This window comes from Giraffa tippelskirchi, chromosome 13 (genome assembly GCF_054371585.1).
Source record: "Giraffa tippelskirchi isolate mGirTip1 chromosome 13, T2T-mGirTip1v1.2.pri, whole genome shotgun sequence".
Classification (NCBI taxonomy): Eukaryota; Metazoa; Chordata; class Mammalia; order Artiodactyla; family Giraffidae; genus Giraffa; species Giraffa tippelskirchi.
Window position 1 is genome coordinate 27,371,012 of NC_137287.1, and position 20,625 is coordinate 27,391,636.

Here is a 20,625-nt window from a genome sequence, read left to right on the forward strand (position 1 = left end):
CATGAGCAAGGAATTACAATGCACGTTTCACATGATTTTACCAGCCAGATACATCGCAACATGAGCCCTTGTTAGAGCCTGACCAATGCACCCATCCCTCCCCAGACTGCCAGGTATCTCCACATGCACCGCCCAGGTGCCCGCCTCTACCTCCTGGCTATGGGCGTGAGAGGCAGTGGAGATAGTCACAGTAATGGAGCGACAGGCTGCTGCAGGCTCCTCGCCTCGGCCTGTTGGGGTTCTGGTCTCACGAGGATCTTCTGGCCTAGCTTACTCAGATTCCTTTACCTTCCTGAAGAGAAAAGCAGAATGGGAGGAAGCCATTAAGCCTGCATTCTTTAAGCTCTGAAGGACAGAAAGTGCTTTTTAATTGGAAAAAAACAAACCGCTTGTCCCTTTGTGTGCCAGCTTCCCTGAGTGCTTGGTGGCTGCAGATGTTCCGCCGTAAGGGTCTTTAAAAGTGGCTTTAACTACTGAATTGAAGCAAACACCTTTAATGATTAAACTCGCACTTGAACAGGAGGATGGTAACCACCGGGGACTCTCTCTCTCTGTTTCAGAGGCCCCCTCCCCCAGGAAACTCCGCAATGACTCACCAGGTATCATGCCTGCAGCTTCGCAGCTCGTGTGTGCGTGTGTGGCTCCTAGTGTCCATTTCCTTTCTGCCAACGCGCCCCCCCTGTCTCCCTGTCCCCCTTTTTGGGCCCTCCCAAACTTCTGAGATGTCTACAGAGTCTGAAGGCTTAGGGATCTTAGGTTCAAAATGGCCTTTCATCAAAACCAAGATGCACCCGAGAAGACCTCACAAAGTCTCCTTCCTCCTGCTTGGGCGTTTGACGTGGCACTGATGTGGCCTGTCACACCGCGTGCTGACAAGTTTCGAGGCTGTTTTGCGTGGCTTGGAGGGTTCTTACCTGTGTGGCAGGCCCCTCGTACATGGTGAGGCCACGGCTGGGCCGTGCCCCCTCATCCGGTTCAGGCAGCTCGCCACCATCCGGGTACCTTCCTGGAGAATGGCTGCCATCGGCTGGTCTGGTTCACAAGTCGGAGTTAGCCAAGCACAGGGTCATGGTGGCCCCCAGCCACAGGCCCCCCGGGCTGGGGTTTCCACACACGTGTGCGAGCGAACGAGCTCTCATCCCGACATCTCACTCTCACTAGGGCTGCGTGGGGCTTGAGCAAGGCCGGCCGCTAACTGCATCTTGAGCGCACGAGGGCCGGGTCAGGCCGAGTCTTTCCCAGAGGCCTCACAGGCACGTGTTCACAGACCAGGGATGGACACCCATGACTCGGGGGGAGCACGGGGCCATCACAAGACAGGGTCCAGAGGCCTCGGCCTCTCTGGGATTCTAACAGCGTCTTCACACGTGCAGTTGGGCACCAGGGCCCGGCTTTCCCTCATCATCTTTGAGGCCCAGCCAGCCCTGCCTTCTGTCCGTCTTCTCTCCTGGAGAAATCTTGGCTTTGCTGTCACTATCCAAAATACTTAAAGCTGGAGGAGGTCTCGGCAGGAGCTTTAGGTGGAGCGTCACGCCTCTGGGGCACTGCTCTTGAGCGGCTCTCCTGCCAGCTCGTTCGGATCGCCGGATAAGCTGGGTCCTAGGCTTGGCTGGAGTGTAGGCCCCACCAGTTGATGGACCCTAAGTCCTTGTAAGGTAGCAGGGCCTACACGCTTGTGCTCATTCCTGGGACGCCAGCAGTGCCTGAGATATGTTCCTGAGTCCATGAACAGAACCCAAATTCTCCAGGATCAGACACTTCAAGCAAATTTTTAGAGAAGTCCCTTACTTCCTTTGGCAGAGATAGCCAGTTATCAACCTTTGCCTAGGACATGAGGCCTGTTTGTTCAAGTGAGGCTCCTGAACCAAAACAGACCAGCTTCAGGCCTGGCGCCCACACAGGGGGGCTTCCAGGGACCCAGGAGTGACTGACTTACTTCTTAAGTCAAAGGAGCATATTGATCAGTTCAATTCTAGTTAGCAAATGTGGGCTTCCCAGGTGGCACTAGTGGTAAAGAACCCACATGCCAATGCAGGAGATGTAAGAGACTCATGTTCAATCCCTGGGTCAGGAAGATCCCTTGGAGGAGGGCATGGCAACCCACTCTAGTATTCTTGCCTGGAGAATCCCCATCGTCTGAGGAGCCTGGAGGGCTAGTTCACAGGGTTGCAAAAGAGTTGGACATGACTAAAGCAACTTAGTACACACGCAGTACTAAGTACAGGCTCTTCTGAGAGGCAAAGGGAAACCAAGGCACTGTTCCCAGCCCAGCCCATCCATTGTTGAACCTGGAAGGTTAGACGCAGAGGAGAAAGCTGTGTGTACGACTGCTGAGCCCTGCATGCTGAGAGAACACATGCTAAGGAAGGAAGAGATTTTTTAAAGGTCACCTCTAGGGAGGGAGTGATATAAAGTTACTTTCAAAGGAGTTGGGGACCTAGAAGCTTCCTCTGATGGGAGGAAGGCTGCCCTGAGTCTTTAGTTGGTAGTATCTACCACTTTAAGTATTTATTCCTGATCGCTGCCCCCTTGGGAACTACCATCTGCCATACCCACTGGGCTTTGCCAGCCCAGTTCCTCCCACCCTTGGACCCCAGATGGCTCGTGCTGGGAAGCCTGTCAGCGATCAGGAATCTCTGGGCCTTGCTTCTGCCTCCTGTCTTACCTGTCTGAGTCGCCCCCTGTGACTAAAGAATCGATGGGCTGGGCTCACCCTCGTGGCTTTCCTTTGTCCGCCTTTGTGTGGTGAAGTGGATCGTTTTTTGTTGCAAAAGTCTGCTTTCTTCTTAGACATCCTAAAATGAGTTAAGACCCGTTAAACGGGGTCAGATGGCCAGAGCTCAACATATAACGTTATTTGTTGTGGTCGCTGAAAAAAAGGCAAACATTCCTTCCAAACGGTGGAGGTTAAGAGCAGGCGGGTCTGACTTTTCCTCCTCCTGACTGCCCTGCCTTCTTACACAAAGCCTCCCTGCCAGTGACCAGGGCAGGCCCTGGTGAGAACAGGGCATCCGGCAGGACAGAGAAGAGGCGATAGGAGTGGGAAAGACAGAGAGAAAGGGCCATCCCACCAGTTAGAGCTAAAAGACACCTTGGATTAATGGGTCTAACGTTTTTCTGACAAATATCCACTGAGCACCTATTCTCTGCCTTGCATGGTGCCTGCCATGGTGAGCACAAAACAGACGAGATCCCTGCCCTGTTGGAACTCAGTCCAAGGATTCTGCTCCACGGAAGCAGGGTGTGTTGGTGCCTTTAACCAGACAGCATTCTTCTGGCGACCACACAGGGACCTCCTTCCCTCTCAAGGCTGCCCTTGGTGGTCACGCTCACCTTTCTCCAATTCAAAACCTAACCCCCTCCCCGCTTTTCCTTCTGCAAAAGAGGAGGTGCGGACACAAAGGTTCCCCCTCATCCCGGCCCCAGAGAGTAGGAAAAATCCCATGCGGGGCATCACCCCACTTGCCTCTCCCTCTTCTTTTCTAAATAGAAGTCCACAGCTGACCAGAAGCTGGTGAGTCAGCAACTGACCGAGCCAGACATTTTTTAAAGCAGATGGTCCTGCTTTGAAAAACCTATTCGCCCCCATTGCAGCTGATTAAATGCACCCATACCTCCAGATGGGTCAGGATGTGTTCACTTCCACCTGAATATATTTGCGTCTCATTTGTTCCAAGTCTCTGTTTGTTCTTTGCTCAGTCTGAAAACCTCCTCCAACCTCACAGATTTCTGTCCTAAACAAACATATGTCTTCTTAAAAACCCACAGGCGAGGGAACGAGACCTCTTTTGTTCCCACAAGAAGGTCTGGAGGACGTAGAGTTATTGAGAATGTGGACGGTTCTGAGGAGGAAATGGACGCTCGCGATGCCGACTTCAACGGAACCAAAGCCAGTGAATGAAATGACTTGCTCAAAACGGGACAGAACCAAACCCAGTGGACTCCGCTTAGCACTGTCTAAATCCATTTTCAAACTCCAAACATCACAGACACCCCTCACGATGAATATAAACACCGCCCTGCATTCAGGGCATCATCTTAAGTTTGGAACGAGGTAACCAAAGGCGAAAAATCCAACAGGAGACACAGACACACCCATCCTCTCTGCCAAGAACTGTGCAGAGGTTTTTTTTGAATTTTTAGAAAAATATATCCACGGTAACTGATCACTGGCAACTTAATTTACATGAAACAGGGAGAAAGTCACCACCGAGATGGGTGCCCCTGCCCCTACTCCCCAATTTTCCTGCCCTGTGGACCCTTCCACCATCCCAGGGTGGGGGTGGGGGCCGGTTTGAGAATTCCTCTTCCCTCCGGTTCCCACACGTCAGACGCACACAGTTCACTGAGACCAAGTGCCTTCTGTAGTCACGTGAGTTACAAAGGAGACGCCGCTCAAAGGCTAAGAGCAGGAAATTCACACTGTTTTATATGCACTGACTGTACACCCTCACTAATAAATGGTTATAAATCACTACAACTGAGCTGGCTTTTCTGTTGCTTTCTAGAGAAAAAGGACAGGACGCGATGGGTAGGGAAGGGAGAGGGGGCAGAGTGGCCTCATTTATGATGATCCTATGAAGTCAGTGGAGCAGGAACTGGCAACAGTATTTTTGCCTGGAAAATCCCAGGGACAGAGGAACCTGGTGGGTTACAGTCCATAGGGTTGCAATGAGTCGGATACAACTAAGTGACTAATGTTTATGAAGTCAGGGTTGTTATTTCATTAAATGGGGAAACTTAGGTATAGGGAGGTGAGATGAATTGTCCGACACCCCACAGCTGGCCAGGAGGAGAGCAGAACCTCAGAGTGGGTCTGAGGGAGGGGCTCTTCCACGTAGGAGGTGAGCGGCTCGAGGCCCAGGGAGCAGGACTGGGTTCCGGAAGAACATCTGCTTCAATCAAAACAGCACGTGATGGGGACTTCCCTGGTGGTCTGGTGGCTGACACTTTGCCTTCCAATGCAGGGGGTGTGGGTCTGAACCCTGGTCGAGCAAGATCCCACATGCCTTATGGCCAAAAAAACCAAAACATGAGACAGAAGCAATATTGTATCAAGTTCAATAAGGACTTTAAAAACGATCCACATAAAAAATTCTTAAAACAAAACATAAACAACACACACAAACCACGGTATGTACTTAATGTGAAGAATAACAAAAGTTCCTTGAATGTTTGAGTTAAAACACAAGACTTCGGCCAGCAGGGGTTGACAAACTTTTTCTATAAAGGCCCAGAAATGGTCTCTGTCACATTTTTGTCTTTTTTTTTTTTTTAATTAAACTATCCTTTAAAAACGTATAAACCATTCTTGGCCTGAGGCCCATAAAAACCGGGTCTGGGCCCGTCCTTTCCTTCACCTGCATGCTCTAGACAGAGCTGCCTGGCAAAGGTTCCACTCAACACAAACGACTCCATATTCAGACCTTGGGGGCTCAAACAGACTGAAACGAAGCGAATCACAGAGACCAAGGACACACTGAAAGACCAAACGATACAACTTGAACAGGACATACATGTGTTCCAAACACAATTCTAAGCTGACCTGAAAGGAAATTTTTAAAAAGTAGGTTTTTTTCATTGTCACTTGGTTAAAAAAAAAAAGTTTTTCACCACCAGATGCACAAACACAGAAGCACTGAATGGCATTTACTGACTGCCACAAACTAGCTGAAAATCAGTTTCTCTTGATTTTATTGTTCTTTTAAAAAAATAAAAGTACATCTTTTACCAATACAGGTTAGAATGTTGCCATGATAATGAGGTGAGCACTGGAGTTTAATTCTCTGCTGAATTTCAGTAGCACTTTAAAAGTTCTGTTTTCAACTGGATAGTTTTGCTGTTCTTTTGGAAAAATAACTTAGTAACAGAAGGCTGTTAAGCTACATGCATACGTCTGAATTCACATGTTCCTTTTACTTGTGTCCAAAGTGTGAGGCAGCTAATCAAAACCAGCAGACAGGAGCCACATGCCGTCTGCATGGAAATCCTGGGTTTGTTTCTTCTTTAATAAGGATGCTCCCAATGCAACCCTGGTGACTTCATCTTATCTGAAGGTCACTTTGATTATTTCATCAAGGCTTTGAATGAAGTCCTATTCTCACGGATTGCATCAGTAAGGCCATCACACCCCAGAACTCCTCAGAAGCAGAGGACACTCCCAGACCAAGGCGGGAGGCTCAGGACAAAGATAGGTCTAAAGAGGACACAGATTTTCCACAGACCTGGTCCCCACAAAATTTACACTGAAACTCAAGCATGCCTCTAAAAGCCTCAGTGACAGGCAGGTTAAAAAGTCTTGGAGGTACATGTGTATAAAACAGAGAGCTAGCGGGAAGCCACTGTATAGCCCAGGGAGCTCAGCTCGGTGCTCTGTGATGAACTAAAGGGGTGGAATGGGAGGCTCAAGAGGGAGGGGATATATGTATACACACGTAGCTGATTCACTTTGCTATACAGCAGAAACTAAACAATATAGTAAAGCAATTATACTCCACTTAAAAAAAAAAAATGTCTCGGAGGTACACCATACCACAGTTTAAATAAAAGGTACGTGCCTGTTCTATTCTTCACCCCAGGCGTGATTTCAGGGCACTGACCCCTGCTGTGCCATACTGGAGATTTTGTTCTAGAAGAAGCACCAGCCATGTGGGGCAGGGTGCGCCTAGGATGGGCTCACACTCCACTCCATAGGTGTCTCCGATCATTAAAAACACCTCTCCAGACCAAGCGGGACTCAGCTGACAAGGATGGGGTGGCCTTGGCACACATGTCACCCTTTCCAGAGGGTCAGGTTGGTCCCGTCTCCGAGCTGTACACACCAGCACGGAGGCCGGGGGTTAAGAGACTGCATTTCCTGCGGCCAACGACCCAGGGCCCCCGGCGATGGCCTTGGTCACTTGGCTAGTGTGACTGCTTGCTCGTTATTTCTCAAACTAACTTAAAAAAACATACCCAAAACCTAGTTTAAAGAGGGAAGGAGGGGAAGGGCTCGCGCACAGACACCGGGGCCTCGGCTTCCGTGGGTTTCCTAAAGCAACATCTTGACTACACCCTGGGCTGACGGCAGCGACGGTGAGGAAACGTTCAGTGACGGCTTCCCAAACTCCAGGCGTTTTCCCAACCTTCAGACAGAGCAAACCAAGTTAAGCGGACATTACGGCTGTTCTAGGCTGGCTAGCACGGGGCCCACAAAGTTACAAGAGTGAATATCAAGGTCGGGAGCAGTGTCTCACTGGGTCTCAATTTTCTCTCCTGTGAAATGAAGAAAAGGACACTGGCCATCTAGCGCTCACGGCCCTCCCCCAGAGCCACACAAAAAGCCCCGTCGCAGAAGACCCTCCAAAGAACACCCCTGGCTAAAGGTCCAGAAGTTACGTGCATGCTGGGGAAAACAAATTCTTCCTCTCCTGTCCTCCGTCTGCGCCACTGACCACCCCAAATCTACGTGGCCCAGGGGCCAGGGAGATGGTGGCACATCTTAGAAAATTCTAGAATCTGGAGGCCGCCCTGATTTTCTTCAGGCCAGAAAATATATGAAGCTGTTAGAGGTCAGGTTTGTGTTTTCCAATCTGGTGACTGGCTGCAGGAATCCAGCCTGGCTGATTTAGTTTCCTGAAGGTTCTAAAGGGTTTAAAAAAAAATAAATCAAAATCCGCTTCTAGGGGAAGCAGAACAGTGTTTGAAGCCTGAGTCCCAAACAAGTGATTTATACAAAGGGCTTTCTCACAGCACGACTGGGAGCTGGGGCTGTAGAGTCAATAAAAATGACCCTCTCCCTGGCCATTTGCCCAAACCAGAAGATTTCAACTAACTTGGCCTTAAGGGATAGAGATATGCTGACATAATTCCTGCAACTTTCAAAAAAAACGGCTATGGGTCAGGGGTCAGAGGCTTCTGGCTGGAGTGGACAGGTTCTCCCGACACTAAGGAGGAAGCACACAGGGCACTGACCCTTTGTCACCTAGAGGCACGTTGCTGCCGCCGGGCCGCCTGTCCACGCTGTCTCTGTTTTTGCTCCCCCGCCCTGAGGCTGGGCCACTGGCTCGGCTTGGGGACTGATCGTACACGAAGTTCCGGCAGGAAGCAAGTTTGGACTCCAGGGCCTGGAGAGAGAGATGCTTTCATTGCTCAAGTTGAAGACAAGAACCCTTACACCTCTCATCAGAGCCCACATTGTTGTTCAGTCACCCAGTAGTGTCCGACTCTTTGCATCCCCCTGGACCGTCGCACACCAGGCCTCCCTGTCCCTCACCGTCCCCCGGAGTTTGCCCAAGTTCATGTCCATTGCATTGGCGTTGCCATCACTGTTCTTATGTGTATGGGCCATCAGAGCCCATTCACATCATAATAACTTAAGGCAGTGGTTCTCTAAGTAGAACCACTAGTGTTAGAACCATTGTATTAGAACCCCAAAGCATGCCCTCCCCGCTCCCCCACCAAATTCAGTGTACATCCAACTCATACAACCAGTGAGCTAAGATATCTAGGAGCCTCCTAAAAAGTCACTAACCCTACCTATGATCCAAGTCTGCCTACAAGAAAGAATGAAGTTGACTTTTGGAGTCATTCATGGTCACTGTTACCTAGTTAAACACACACCAAGTGGCAGGAGGTTTGAACAAGCACTTGCCTCGCTGTAAACAGGCCCAAAGGGGCACTGAGATCACCCTGGGCTTCTCTATAATCTAACCGTTAAAATCTGTTTGTAAAACAGCAAACCAGAAAACCAAAAGCCAAAAAGAAAAACACAGGAAACGGGTTGCAAGCTTCTATTAACTCTGAATACACACCTTCTGGTCAATGACAGACTGGCAGGATTTAAACTATGTGGCTTTCCCTTTTTAAATATTTAGAAAGGCATCATTTTTAAAAATAAGAGAAACAACTACAGAGAATACCCGTGTGATTTCTTAAGCACCAAAGACTCCTTCCCTGTAATTAACATAAAACCTGTAAGGTCATGTTCTCTGCCCAGCCTTTCAAGATTTTCTCTTTAACTCCCTGAGAAAATAAAAACCACGTCTGACAAAATACGATCCCCTGGCGAAGGGAATGGCAAACCACTTCATTATTCTTGCCTCAAGAACTCCATGAACAGTGTGAAAAGGGAAGGCAGTTTTCAATTTTTCTCAGTTTCTTCAAACTGAGAAAAATATCATTGATACCATTCAAACGTCCCAAATTGCCAGGGAAAATGGCACAGGGTAAGAATGGTATACCTGGGGATCTAAGGGTGCCTCAGGGTCAGAGCCTGTGTTTGTCAGAAACAGTGCTCCCCGAGGGCCTTCCCTGCAGTCCAGTGGTTAGGACTCTGGGCTTTCACTGCCCAGGGCCTGGGTTCAATCCCTGGTTGCGGAACTAAGACACAAGCCCTGCAGCCAAAACCAAACAAACAAAACTTTAAAAACCAGAATCACCACCCACAGACGCACAGCAATTCTAAGGGACACGAGACGAGCCAGGCCTACACCTGCACTCATGAAGCCTCTGCCAGACGGGAAGTGACCAGCAAGTTCACGCCTCAAGTCTCCTGAAGACAGAGGATGCCACGTGAACCCCGGGCACCAAGCCACGTGATGCCATCTTACCCCCACTTTCCGCAGCAGGTCTCCCACGATGTTGAGGGCTGATATCCGGGCTGCGGGCGTGAGGGGGGTCCCCCCAGTGGAGTCGTCCAGACCTGTGTGTGTAAAAGGACGCACACATGACATCAATACACACGGAAAAGTCTGTGCACTAACGTCTCTGAATGTGAAATCTGGAGGTGGGTCCCTGTGCCCTGACTCCAACGATGCCCTGTTTCAGTCACTAGTGTGCTGCCCGACATAACGAGAGTACCTGATGACCAACTTCTCGTAGCCTTATGATGATTATACTCAGTATTTATCTTTAGATGCTACTCTTTGAAATAAAAGAAAATCAAAGCAAGTCCTCTGAAACTCTGAGGAACTCCATACAGTTAATTAACATTCTCAGCATCTGAACAAGGCCCACTGGTCAGGGTTCCACCCCTCGGAGCCCCCTCTCTCTTCTGAGCAGGGCTCACGGAGCTCGGGGATCAGCATAACCCGGGCGTTCATCAGAAACAGAGGATCTCAGGTCCCGCCCACATCTGCTGCATCTGAGGCCCAGCTGAGGCACGTGCTTAAAGTGGGACTTAGACTAGGACTCTGGAAATGGCACACTCTGTGCCTTCTGGGCACAAGCTGAGCGACAGGCAGTATGTGGCGGGGAAAGCCCGGAGCCTGCCCGCCATCTGCCAGCTGTGCCATGTCAGGCCAGCTCCTTAACCCGGAGTCTCAGTCTCCTCATCCATCAAATGGGGGCAAGGCTTGCATTACTTGCTTCTTGGGCCTCAATGCAAATCCAAGGAGGTCGTACATACCCACAGAGCACAGCGAGCAGAAGGGCTGGCACCTCCTGAGTGCTCAGTAATTGTCTATTATTATTATTATTTGTTATTAAGTGGCCCAATCAGAGCCCCACAGTTAATCAGTCAGCACAGGGGCTGGGCAAGCACTCCATTTCTTGGTTTTTCCCCCACACAGCACAGGTTATGCTGGGACCAGTTCTACAGAATGTATTGCTGGACCCACAAAATGCTTTATCTGGTTACTGAAATATTCAACTTGGGAGATTTCATATACAACATGGGGACTTCTGGCCTCTGGTCCTCACCAAAGGACCCACACCTCTCGCGGCTGAAGCAGAGAGGCAGCGGCCCCTCTGGATGAGACTTCCATTCTCCGGTTTGCCGCAGACTCCACCGCTCCCAGTCGCCTCACATTCAAGAGGCCCCTCTCACCTACCACATTGCTCTGCCCCTGTGAGCCCCACCTCTGCTCCCTGCTGTACAGCCTGGCCCTGTTTCTCTTTCACCCAGGAAAGCCTTGTGAAGCCAAGAGAACCCTCCCAACTCCCATCCCCCTTACCACGTCTGAAGGTCCCAGGAGTGTTTAAACTAGAGCTGGGTCCTCGATGAGCTATGGGGGTGGACGGCACGGAACCAGTGGCCTGCACCGCTGTGTCTGTCCTTTCAGCGTCCCCCGAGCTGGGCATGGGGGTCCTGGGTTTCTCCTGCTTTTGCTGCACAGCCAATTCCTGCCGCAAATCTAGGCGAGGAAAAGGATTCAGATTAAGTCCTTGTTGCGGGTGACGGGGCAGGAGACAAGGGTGAGCAAGAACCACCACCAGAGTGAGAAACTCCCAGTGGAAACCCCGAATGAAGCAGACCCCACAGGACCTTGCCCCGCAGGCTTGCAAGACCACACAGTTTTTCTTTTGAGTAAAAACAAAAAGATTAAAAAAAAAAAAAAAAACTTTTAAAATTATGACTGTACTGTTTCAGGAAAATTCCAGTGTATCAGGATATACAGAGTACCAAGTGCAGACATGCCTTCCCAATCCACCCTCAAATGCTCGGCCTCACTCCTGATCACCATAACATGAGGGTGACTGTTTCAATCCTTTTCCTCTGCATTTTCACATATACAGTTTATATATGCGTGTGCATATCTTTTAAGCATATAATTTTTATTAAGCATAGCTAGAAACATACATCTACTATCTACATACTTGCCCCCTTCAATGTTATGTCCTAACAAGCTTTCTATGACATTTATATCTGTATCATGTTTGTTTCTACTATTTAACATTCCACAAAATAAATCTATGTAATTTACGTAGGCAATTCATTACTGACGGACATTTAGGAACAACTACGTTTTAAACTCGAGAATTTTTCTTTTAATCCCTCTTCTACTGGCCACACATTAGAAACCAAATGAACGTCATAAACAATTAACCAGGACTTTAACAAAATCTCTTCTGAGCCCAACTCGGATGACTTGCGAATGTGGTAAAAGGCTGGGGGAATTCCCTGGTGATCCAGTGGTTAGGACTCCACACTTTCACTGCTGAAGGTGTGTGTTCGATTCCTGGCTGGGCAATTAAAAGCCCACAAGCTGCATGGCATGGCCAAATTGAAAAAAAAATGCCCTACCTCTAGAAGTGCTCCAAAGAGCAAATGCTGATGAGATTCCTGAGTTCCAAGCCACTTGCATTAGCAGCCATCACATTTCAAAAAAGTAAAGGGCTGGCTAGCAGGTCCATCAACAGATATTTCCCCCCCACAAAACTCCTGTGCTCCTGCTAAGCATAAAACTGGTGATGGGATTAAATACCCACTAGGGGTCTTTAGAGGGTGGGACATTTGACAATTCCTAGGACAGGGTAGGAATCAAGCCTCAACCTACCCATCAAGCCTCAACCTACCCAGCGTGATCCCCAACCTCAGACCAGAGCACCAAGAAGGGTGCAGATTTCTAGCAAAGGGCATGCCGGGAGATGCTGTGGGACAGGACACCCTCGGGCTGGGAGAGGGCACGACGCTAGTCAAACCCACGGACCAAAGCCCTGGCCGCCTGACCTCTGGCTTCATCCTTTAGTCGCTGAACAGATTCCAGGAGATTCTCCTTCTCATCTAGTTCACTCTCCAGGAAAGCATTTCTTTCAATGGCTTGATTCAAACGCTGTTCAAAGTCCTCCAGTGACATGATCGTGGCCCTGGGTGAGAGACAAGCAAGGTTGCCCGAGGGAACAAACGCATCTGTTATGCACCCGGGAGACGAGATACCCGGGCAGCGGGTCCCGGCTCCCGCACGTCCTAATCCCAGAGATGAGCAGCCCCTCGACTTCGGGACCAGCACCTTCACCTGCACAACCTGTCAGCTCACGGGGCGCACAAGGCTGTCCCGAGGGTTAATGAGAGCATGTCCATACAGCACTTAAAACACGAGCCAGGATCTAATTAGGACCACAGACAGGCCCCGATCAAATGCCAAGAGCAGCACGTTCCATCTTGTCTCCGAGACTCAAACCATGTAGTCAGCATTCAGAACGTCCCACTAAGATGTACGTGCAATCTAATAACATGCATTTACATGGCTAAGAGAGGCCTTCTTTATCCCTCAGTTACCTTAACAAGTTAGAAAAGTTCCAAATGCCCAGGCCAGCTGCCCTAACAACCACTTATTTTGGATAGTGTAGACAGGTTACTGGAATGCCATGTTAAAGGCACTGACAAGTGCAGCAATAAGGAAGTCTGTTTAACTGTCTGGGACGTTCCTGGTGGATAAGAATCCGCCTGCCAATGCAGGGGACACAGGTTCAATCACTGGTCCTAGAAGACTCCACATGCTGCAAAGCAACTAAGCCCAAGCACCACAACTACTAAGCCCACACTCGAGAGCCCTCGCGTCGCAACTACTGAATCTCCGTGCTGCAATGACTGAAGCCCATGCGCCCCAGAGCCTGTGCTCCATGCAACACGAGAAGCCACCACCACAAGCAGCCAATGCATCATAATGAAGAGTAGCCTCTGCTCGCTGCAACTAGAGAAAGCCTGCATGCAGCAACGAAGACCTAGCGCAACCAAAAAAAAAAAAAAAAATTATCTTTAACTCTGTTTGGGCAAGCTGCGTTCTCTGGGACTCAGTCTCCTCACGTGCAAAGCAGAGGTGCAGGGGCAGTAACAGGAGTGGGGGAAGTGGAGTAACACACAAAACACACAAGAGATGTTTCACAGGTAAGTGCTTGATAAATGTCAGCAATTCTTCTTACTGATTCCGTGTTTATCTCCAAAAGACCTTTAACATCCCCTGAATTGTATTGCATGGTGATTAAAAACATCTAGAGTGAAACCCTCCTGGCTCTAACATGTAAGACTATCTAAGTGTTCTCTCTGGGCCTCCAGGCCTTCAACAGCCAAGTGAGGATCAATCATTTATCTCATCCATCAACAGATGAATAGATAAAGAAGCTGTGGTACATGTATACAATGGAATATTACCCAGCCATAAAAAGGAACGCATTTGAGTCAGTTCTAATGAGGTGGATGAACCTACAGCCTATTATACAGAGTGAAGTAAATCAGAAAGAGAAAAATAAACATCATCCATTAACACATATATATGGAATCTATAAAGATGGTACTGATGAACCTCTTGGCAGGGCAGCAATGGAGATGCAAACATAGAGAACAAACTTATGGACATGGGGTATGGGGTAGGAAGGAGAGAGTGGGATGAACGGAGAGACCACAGCCTAGAAATATATACACTAACATATGTAAAACAGACAGCCAATGGGAATTTGCTGTATGACTCAGGGAGCTCAAACCAGGGCTCTGTGACAACCCAGAGGGGTGGGATGGGGAGGGAGTCTCCAGAGGGAGGGGATATCTGTATACCTATGGCTGATCCACGTTGATATACGGCAGAAACCAACACAGTATTGTAATTATGCTTCAATTAAAAACAAATTAAAAAAAACCATTCATCTCTTCAGCACTGCCTACTAAGTCCAGATTGAGTCCTAATGTAGGAGCTAATGTTCCTACCTCAAAGGGTCTTTTGAAGTAAAGAAGATAAAGTTACCAAAAATGCCTGATTAAAAACAATAAAGGGATGATATTTAAGAATACAAGACTGGAATCAGTTAAAATGACCCTAAGGCTGGCATGTCAAACAACAACAAAGATGCTGCAGCTAGGAATTCATGTAACAACAGACATCTAAGACTTGAGGCCACAGAGTCTTACTGAAATGCAAACATATGCTATTTATGAGGAGGAAGACCCCAAATCATAAAGAAATCAATTCTCTGTAAGTTATCTAATAAGTTTTACACCATCCTAATAAAAAAACAGGCTTCCCAGGTGGCGCTAGTGATAAAGAACCTGCCTGCCAATGCTGGAGACATCAGAGACACAAGTTTGATCCCTGGGTTGGGAAGATCCCCTGGAGGAGGGGATGGCAGCCCACTCCAGTATTCTTGCCTGGAGAATCCCATGGACAGAGGAGCCTGGCGGGCTACAGTCCATAGGGTCGCACAGAGTTGGACACGACTGAGCAACTATCACTCACATTCAGCATTTAACAAAAGTACGAACAGGTTTTATTTATTTTTATAGGCACAGGGGGACTGATTTGAAAGATGATGAGGTAACGAAACAAGAATGGCCAGGAGAAGAACGTTAATAGTAAAAAAAGAATGAGACCTTGCCACTTGTGACAACATGGATGGACCTAGAGAGTATTAAGTCAGAGACAGACAAGTATCATATATTTCAGTTACATGTAGAACCTAAAAAATATTAATAAATGAACAAACACAACAAAACAGGGTTACAGATACAGAGATTAAACAGGTGGTTGCCAGAAGGGAGGGGGTTGGAGGAGGAGAAAAATAGGTGAGGTAGATTGAAAGTGAAAGAGTTAGTCACTCAGTCGTGTCCGACTCTTTGCAACCCCACGGACTGTAGCTCTCCAGGCCCCTCTGTCCATGGCATTCTCCAGGCAAGAATACTGGAGTGGGTTGCCATTCCCTTCTCCAGGGGATCTTCCCAACCCAGGGATCGAACACAGGTTCGATCTGCATTGCAGGCAGATTCTTTACCAACTGAGCCATCAGGGAAGCTAGATTAAGAGGGACAAAGTTCCAGTAGCAAAATAAATGTCATAGGTATGAAATATACAATGTGGGGAATACAGTCAATAACTAGGTAGCATCTTTGCTTGATGACATCTTAAAGTAGACTTCTTGTGGCCATCATTTTGAAATGTATAGAAATACTGAATCACTATGTTATATAATAGGAACTAACACAGTAGGTCAATTATATTTCAAAACAAACAAACGGATTTAAAAAAGGGATCAGATTTGTGGTTTCAGGGGTCAAGGGAACTGGATGAAGATGTCAAAGGTACAAACTTCTAGCTATAAGATAAATAAGTACTAAGGACTCAACATGCAACATAATGATAATTCACTGCTGTATGTTATCTATGAAAGTTGTTAACAGGCTAAATCCTAAGAGTTCTTACCAGAACAAGACCACTTTTTTCCCATTTTTTTAATGTTGTATCTATAAGAGATGATGGGTATTCACTAAATATATTGTGATAATCATTTCATGATGTATGTAAGTCAAGTCCTTGTGCTATATACACTTAAACTTATACAGTGCTGTATGTCAATTATATCTCAATAAAACTGAAAGAAAAAATAGCCAGAAGAACTGTGAAAGAGAAGAGATCAGGGGAGCTAGTTCCACCAGAAACAAAGAACATGTTATTATGAAGCCTCAATAATGAGGAGGGCTGCAGTGTACAAGTTATAAGACCAGACAGGTCAAGGAGAATCAAAGGTCCAGAAATAGATCCAAATGCATATGAGAATTTAATTTATGATAAAGGTGGCATCACAAATCATCAATGAAAAAGACGACTGGTTCAGTTTTAGGTCTGGGGACTACCAGGTAGCCACCTGGAAAAAATTAATGTTGGATCTAATGTTGCACCCCAAGATGAACTTCATCTAGATCAAAAACTTAAACTCACTAATTGGTCAAAATCTACCACTGGCTTCTGGAATGCCAGAAAAATGAAGACCAACTTCAGCGGTATTTCTGGTGTTCCTGAACTTACGTGGATCAATGACCACTTGACTGTATACAATCAGTTTGACCGGGTACTACCAGTAGGGCACAGCACTTAGGTCTATTGTTACTTTGTGAATAATACTCGCTTTCAACTAAAGGTAAGTATCCTAGTTGTCATCTGAGTGACAAATAGCTCTATGTGTTTTATATGCTGAAATTCTGTCAACTGATATATAAAAGCATATCTAATATGATAAGAGTAAAATGCAAAAAAGCATATTTATTATAGTAAAATGCTGCAATACATAATGACTATGAAAGCTGTAAATCTCACAGACAGTTATGAGAAACTGAAAACAGTAAGCAGAAAAATAGATTTTCAGTAAATATTCATATTAAGAGATACACCTTCTCTTCAATAGAGGAGATTAAGAAGAGGTAGCAAGAATACACAGAAGAACTATACAAAAAAGGTCTTAATGATCCAGATAACCACGATGGTGTGATCACTCACCTCGAGCCAGATATCCTGAAATGTGAAGACAAGTGGGTCTTGGGAAGCATTACTACAAAGCTAGTGGAGGCGACAGAATTCCAACTAAGCTATTTCAAATCCTAAAAGATGACGCTGTTAAAGTGCTGCACTCAATATGTCAGCAAATTTGGAAAATTCAGCAGTGGCCTCAGTACTGGAAAAGGTCAGTTTTCATTCCAATCGCAGAGAAGGGCGACGCCAAAGAACGTTCAAACCAATGCACAACTGCACTCATTTCACATGCTAGCAAGGTAATGCTCAAAATTCTCCAAAGTAGGCTTCAACAGTATGTGAACTGAGAACTTCCAGACATACAAGCTGGATTCAGAAAAGGCAGAGAAACTAGAGACCAAATTGCCAACATCTGTTGGATCACAGAGAAAGAAAGGGAATTTCAGAAAAACATCTATTTCTGCTTCATTGACTACGCTAAAGCCTTTGATTGTGTAGATCACAACAAACTGTGGAAAATTCTTAAAGAGATGGGCATACCAGACCACCTTACCTAGCTCCTGAGAAACCTGTATGCGGGTCAAGAAGTAATAGTTAGAACCTTACATGGAACAAAGGACTGGTTCAAAACTGGGAAAGGAGTAACATAAGGCTGTATATTGTCACCCTGTTTATTTAACTTATATGCAGAGTACATCATGTGAAATGCTGGGCTGGATGAATCACAGGTTGAAATCAAGATTGCTGGGAGAAATATCAACAACCTCAGATATGCAGATGATACCACTCTAATGGCAGGAAGTGAAGAGAAACTTAAGAGCCTCTTGATGAGGGTGAAAAAGGAGAGTTAAAAAGCTGGCCTAAAACTCAACATTCAAAAAATTAAGATCCTGGCATCCGGTCCTATCACTTCATGACAAATAGAAGGGGGAAAAGTGGAAATGGTTACAGACTTTGTATTCTTGGGCTCCAAAATCACTGTGGATGGTGACTGCAGTCATGAAATTAAAAGATGCTTGCTCCCTGGAAGGAAAGCTATGATGAACCTAGAGAGTGTATTAAAAAGCAGAGACACCACTTTGCCGACAAAGGTCCATATCGTCAAAGCTATGGTTTTTTCAGTATTCAGGTACAGGTGTGAGAGTAGGATCTTAAAGAAGGCTGAGCACTGTAGAATCGATGCTTTTGAATTTTGGTGCTAGAGAAGACTCTTGAGAGTCCTTTGAACTGCAAGGAGATCAAACCAGTCAATCCTAAACAAACTTAACCCTGAAAATTCACTGGATGGACTGGTACTGAAGCTCCAATGCTTTGGCCATTTGATACAAAGAGCCAACTCATTTGAAAAGACCCTGATGCTGGGAAAGACTGAAGGCAAAAAGGAGAACAGGGCAGCAGAGGATGAAATGGCTAGATACCATCACTGACTCAATGGACATAAATTTGAGCAAACTCTGGGAGACAGTGAAGGACAGGGAAGCCTTGCATGCTGCAGTCCATAGGGTCACAAAGAGATGGACACGAATGAGTGACTGAACAACAACAAAATTCCCTGAGTCATTCAAGGTTAACCTTTCACAAGGTCACCCTCTACTCAGTCAAAAGTGTTATTTAATTTTACAGACATATAGGTGGAGGGACCAAAATAAACAAATAGTTGATGGTGCTGAGAAATTACTGTTCTTGCAGTACACAGTCAAATTTTTCACACATAACTACTAAAAATGTATAACGAAATTGTAAAGTTTTAAAGTTCTTTTTAAAAATAAAACTTCAGCATTCCAGAACTTTATTCATTCTAAATTGATGATTTGGGTCTCTACCTGTTAGGGAATTTAAATAAATAGTTTTGTTTAGGCTTCAAAGACAAAGCAGAACAGACCTCTGACCTTGCTTCTAAGCTGCCTGGACACTGTCCTGACTGGCTGCTCTGAGTGCAAGAAGACAGGGGACAAATCTTGAAATTGTTGAGCCCCTGGAGGGGCCCTGGCCAATCAAGCCCCAGGCTTAGCAACACAATATTCCAAGCTTTACAAGACAGAACAAATAGCATTAACATGAAACTAGGGCTGCAATTTGCTCACGGATTGATGATGATATCAGTTTGTGTCCTGGGATTAAAGCAGGAACCCTGAACTGCAATATTTGAAGTCTCACCCAGAGTGGACGCACTGCCTGGGCCCTTTACCCAACTGGGACTCCAGATGCGCTGTGTCACGGGACTTCCCAGCACTGTATGAGTCTGGATGTTGCTCAAAACCCAGCACAATACCCTCTGCTGTGTCTATTTCTCTTTTCTTTTAATGTTAGGATATCGAAAGTAAGCTAGACAATTCTCTAATAAATATTGGTATTATTTATTTGTATATAGCAAGTGGCTTATTTTGTTAACAAATCTTTGAGCCTGAGACAAAAGTGAAAACTTTTGGCAAAACACTACCACATCTGATTGTAACATTCAACTATTCACCATTTATAACTTTATTGCTACTCTGTCTCAGGTATTCCTTTGGAAAAGGTATAAGGATTCTTTACATACTCTAATGTACTAACTATAGATTATAAAATAAAGTCAAGCATGTATCTGCTGATACTTTTTAAGTGGACCTGTCTTTATACTTAGAAATGTCTCTTAATAGTAGGATTCCCTCATGGCTCAGATGGTAAAGAATCTGCCTGCAATGCAGGAGACCTGCGTTCAACCCCTGGATTGGGAAGATCCCCTGGAGAAGGAAATGGCAACCCACTCCAGGAGTCTTGCCTGGAGAATTCCAGGGACAGAGGAGCCTGGAGGGCTATAGTCCATGGGGTTGCAAAGAGTTGCACACGACTGAGCGACTATCACTTACATTCAGCATTTAGCTAAACTATGAATCCAGTGCATCTTCAGGAGAGAAAAAGAGAGAGAAAGAAAGGAAGGAAGGAAGGGTGAGAATACTAGAAGAAAATATAACTAATTGCTTTATAAACCTTGGATTGCAGATAAATTTGCCTACATAGAAATCCAAATAACTTTCAACAGTAACATATGTAATAGACAAAGACAGAAGACAAATGACAAGCTCCCCAAAGTTTTAAATTCTCATCATAGACAAATATATAAACATCTCCTGAAACTGATGAGAAAAAACAACCAGCAACGCAATCTGAAAATAGGCAAAGATAAACAGAGTTTACAGAGAAAGAAATAAAAGTTATTAAACATATGAAAAGGAATTCAAGGTCATCCATAATCCAGAAACGTACCTATTTGTCACCTATTTCACTAGCAGAAATCCAAAGCTTGAAAAATGCTGTTAGTGAAGCTATTTGGAAAACAGAGACACAGGTGTTGGGGATGTGAACTGGTACCACTATAGAGAACAACCAGGTAAAAACTAACAAAATCGCATGCATATATCCTTTGACCCGGGAATTCCACTTCTGGAAATTTACTCTACAGATATTCATCTGTGCAAGCAACGAGTATCATTCACTATAGCAACCCTTATCACTGCAAAAGAATGGAAATGCAGCAAATATCCATCCAGAGGGGGATAGATAAATAAATTATTATGGATCATACAATACCAACCATACAATAAAATAGTATGCACTTGGGAAGAAACCAGCAACAACAAAGAATGCTCTGTGTCCTACTGCAGAAAGACCTCCAAGATCTATTATGTGACAAGGCAAGAAGTACAATAGTGGG

General features: G+C 46.1%; 2 protein-coding genes across 20 annotated transcripts in view; one reads left to right on the forward strand and one right to left on the reverse strand.

The window, feature by feature from the left end:
• The window catches only part of MYH11 (myosin heavy chain 11), a 124,555-nt gene extending 120,075 nt beyond the window's left edge, over positions 1-4,480 (forward strand). For 5 of the 7 annotated variants that reach the window (XM_081556280.1, XM_081556274.1, XM_081556276.1 and 2 more), the window contains one exon: positions 3,769-4,480. In XM_081556280.1, the coding sequence (XP_081412406.1) occupies positions 3,769-3,901 (133 nt within the window). In that variant the 3' untranslated portion in view covers positions 3,902-4,480. Of the gene's footprint in view, positions 1-560; positions 600-3,768 lie in introns of all 7 variants that reach the window. The other 2 variants (XM_081556278.1, XM_081556279.1) reach the window with 1 other exon arrangement.
• Positions 1-20,625, reverse strand: part of NDE1 (nudE neurodevelopment protein 1) — a 54,772-nt gene that overhangs the window by 13,507 nt on the left and 20,640 nt on the right. For 3 of the 13 annotated variants that reach the window (XM_081556290.1, XM_081556291.1, XM_081556294.1), the window contains 5 exons: positions 12,431-12,567; positions 10,935-11,114; positions 9,591-9,682; positions 7,954-8,105; positions 5,678-7,124 (listed from right to left, as the gene is read on the reverse strand). In XM_081556290.1, coding sequence (XP_081412416.1) covers positions 7,031-7,124; positions 7,954-8,105; positions 9,591-9,682; positions 10,935-11,114; positions 12,431-12,567 — 655 coding nt within the window. In that variant the 3' untranslated portion in view covers positions 5,678-7,030. Of the gene's footprint in view, positions 1-150; positions 293-386; positions 474-914; positions 2,360-2,665; positions 2,796-5,677; positions 7,255-7,949; positions 8,106-9,590; positions 9,683-10,934; positions 11,115-12,430; positions 12,568-20,625 lie in introns of those variants that run through there. The other 10 variants (XM_081556284.1, XM_081556285.1, XM_081556282.1 and 7 more) reach the window with 9 other exon arrangements.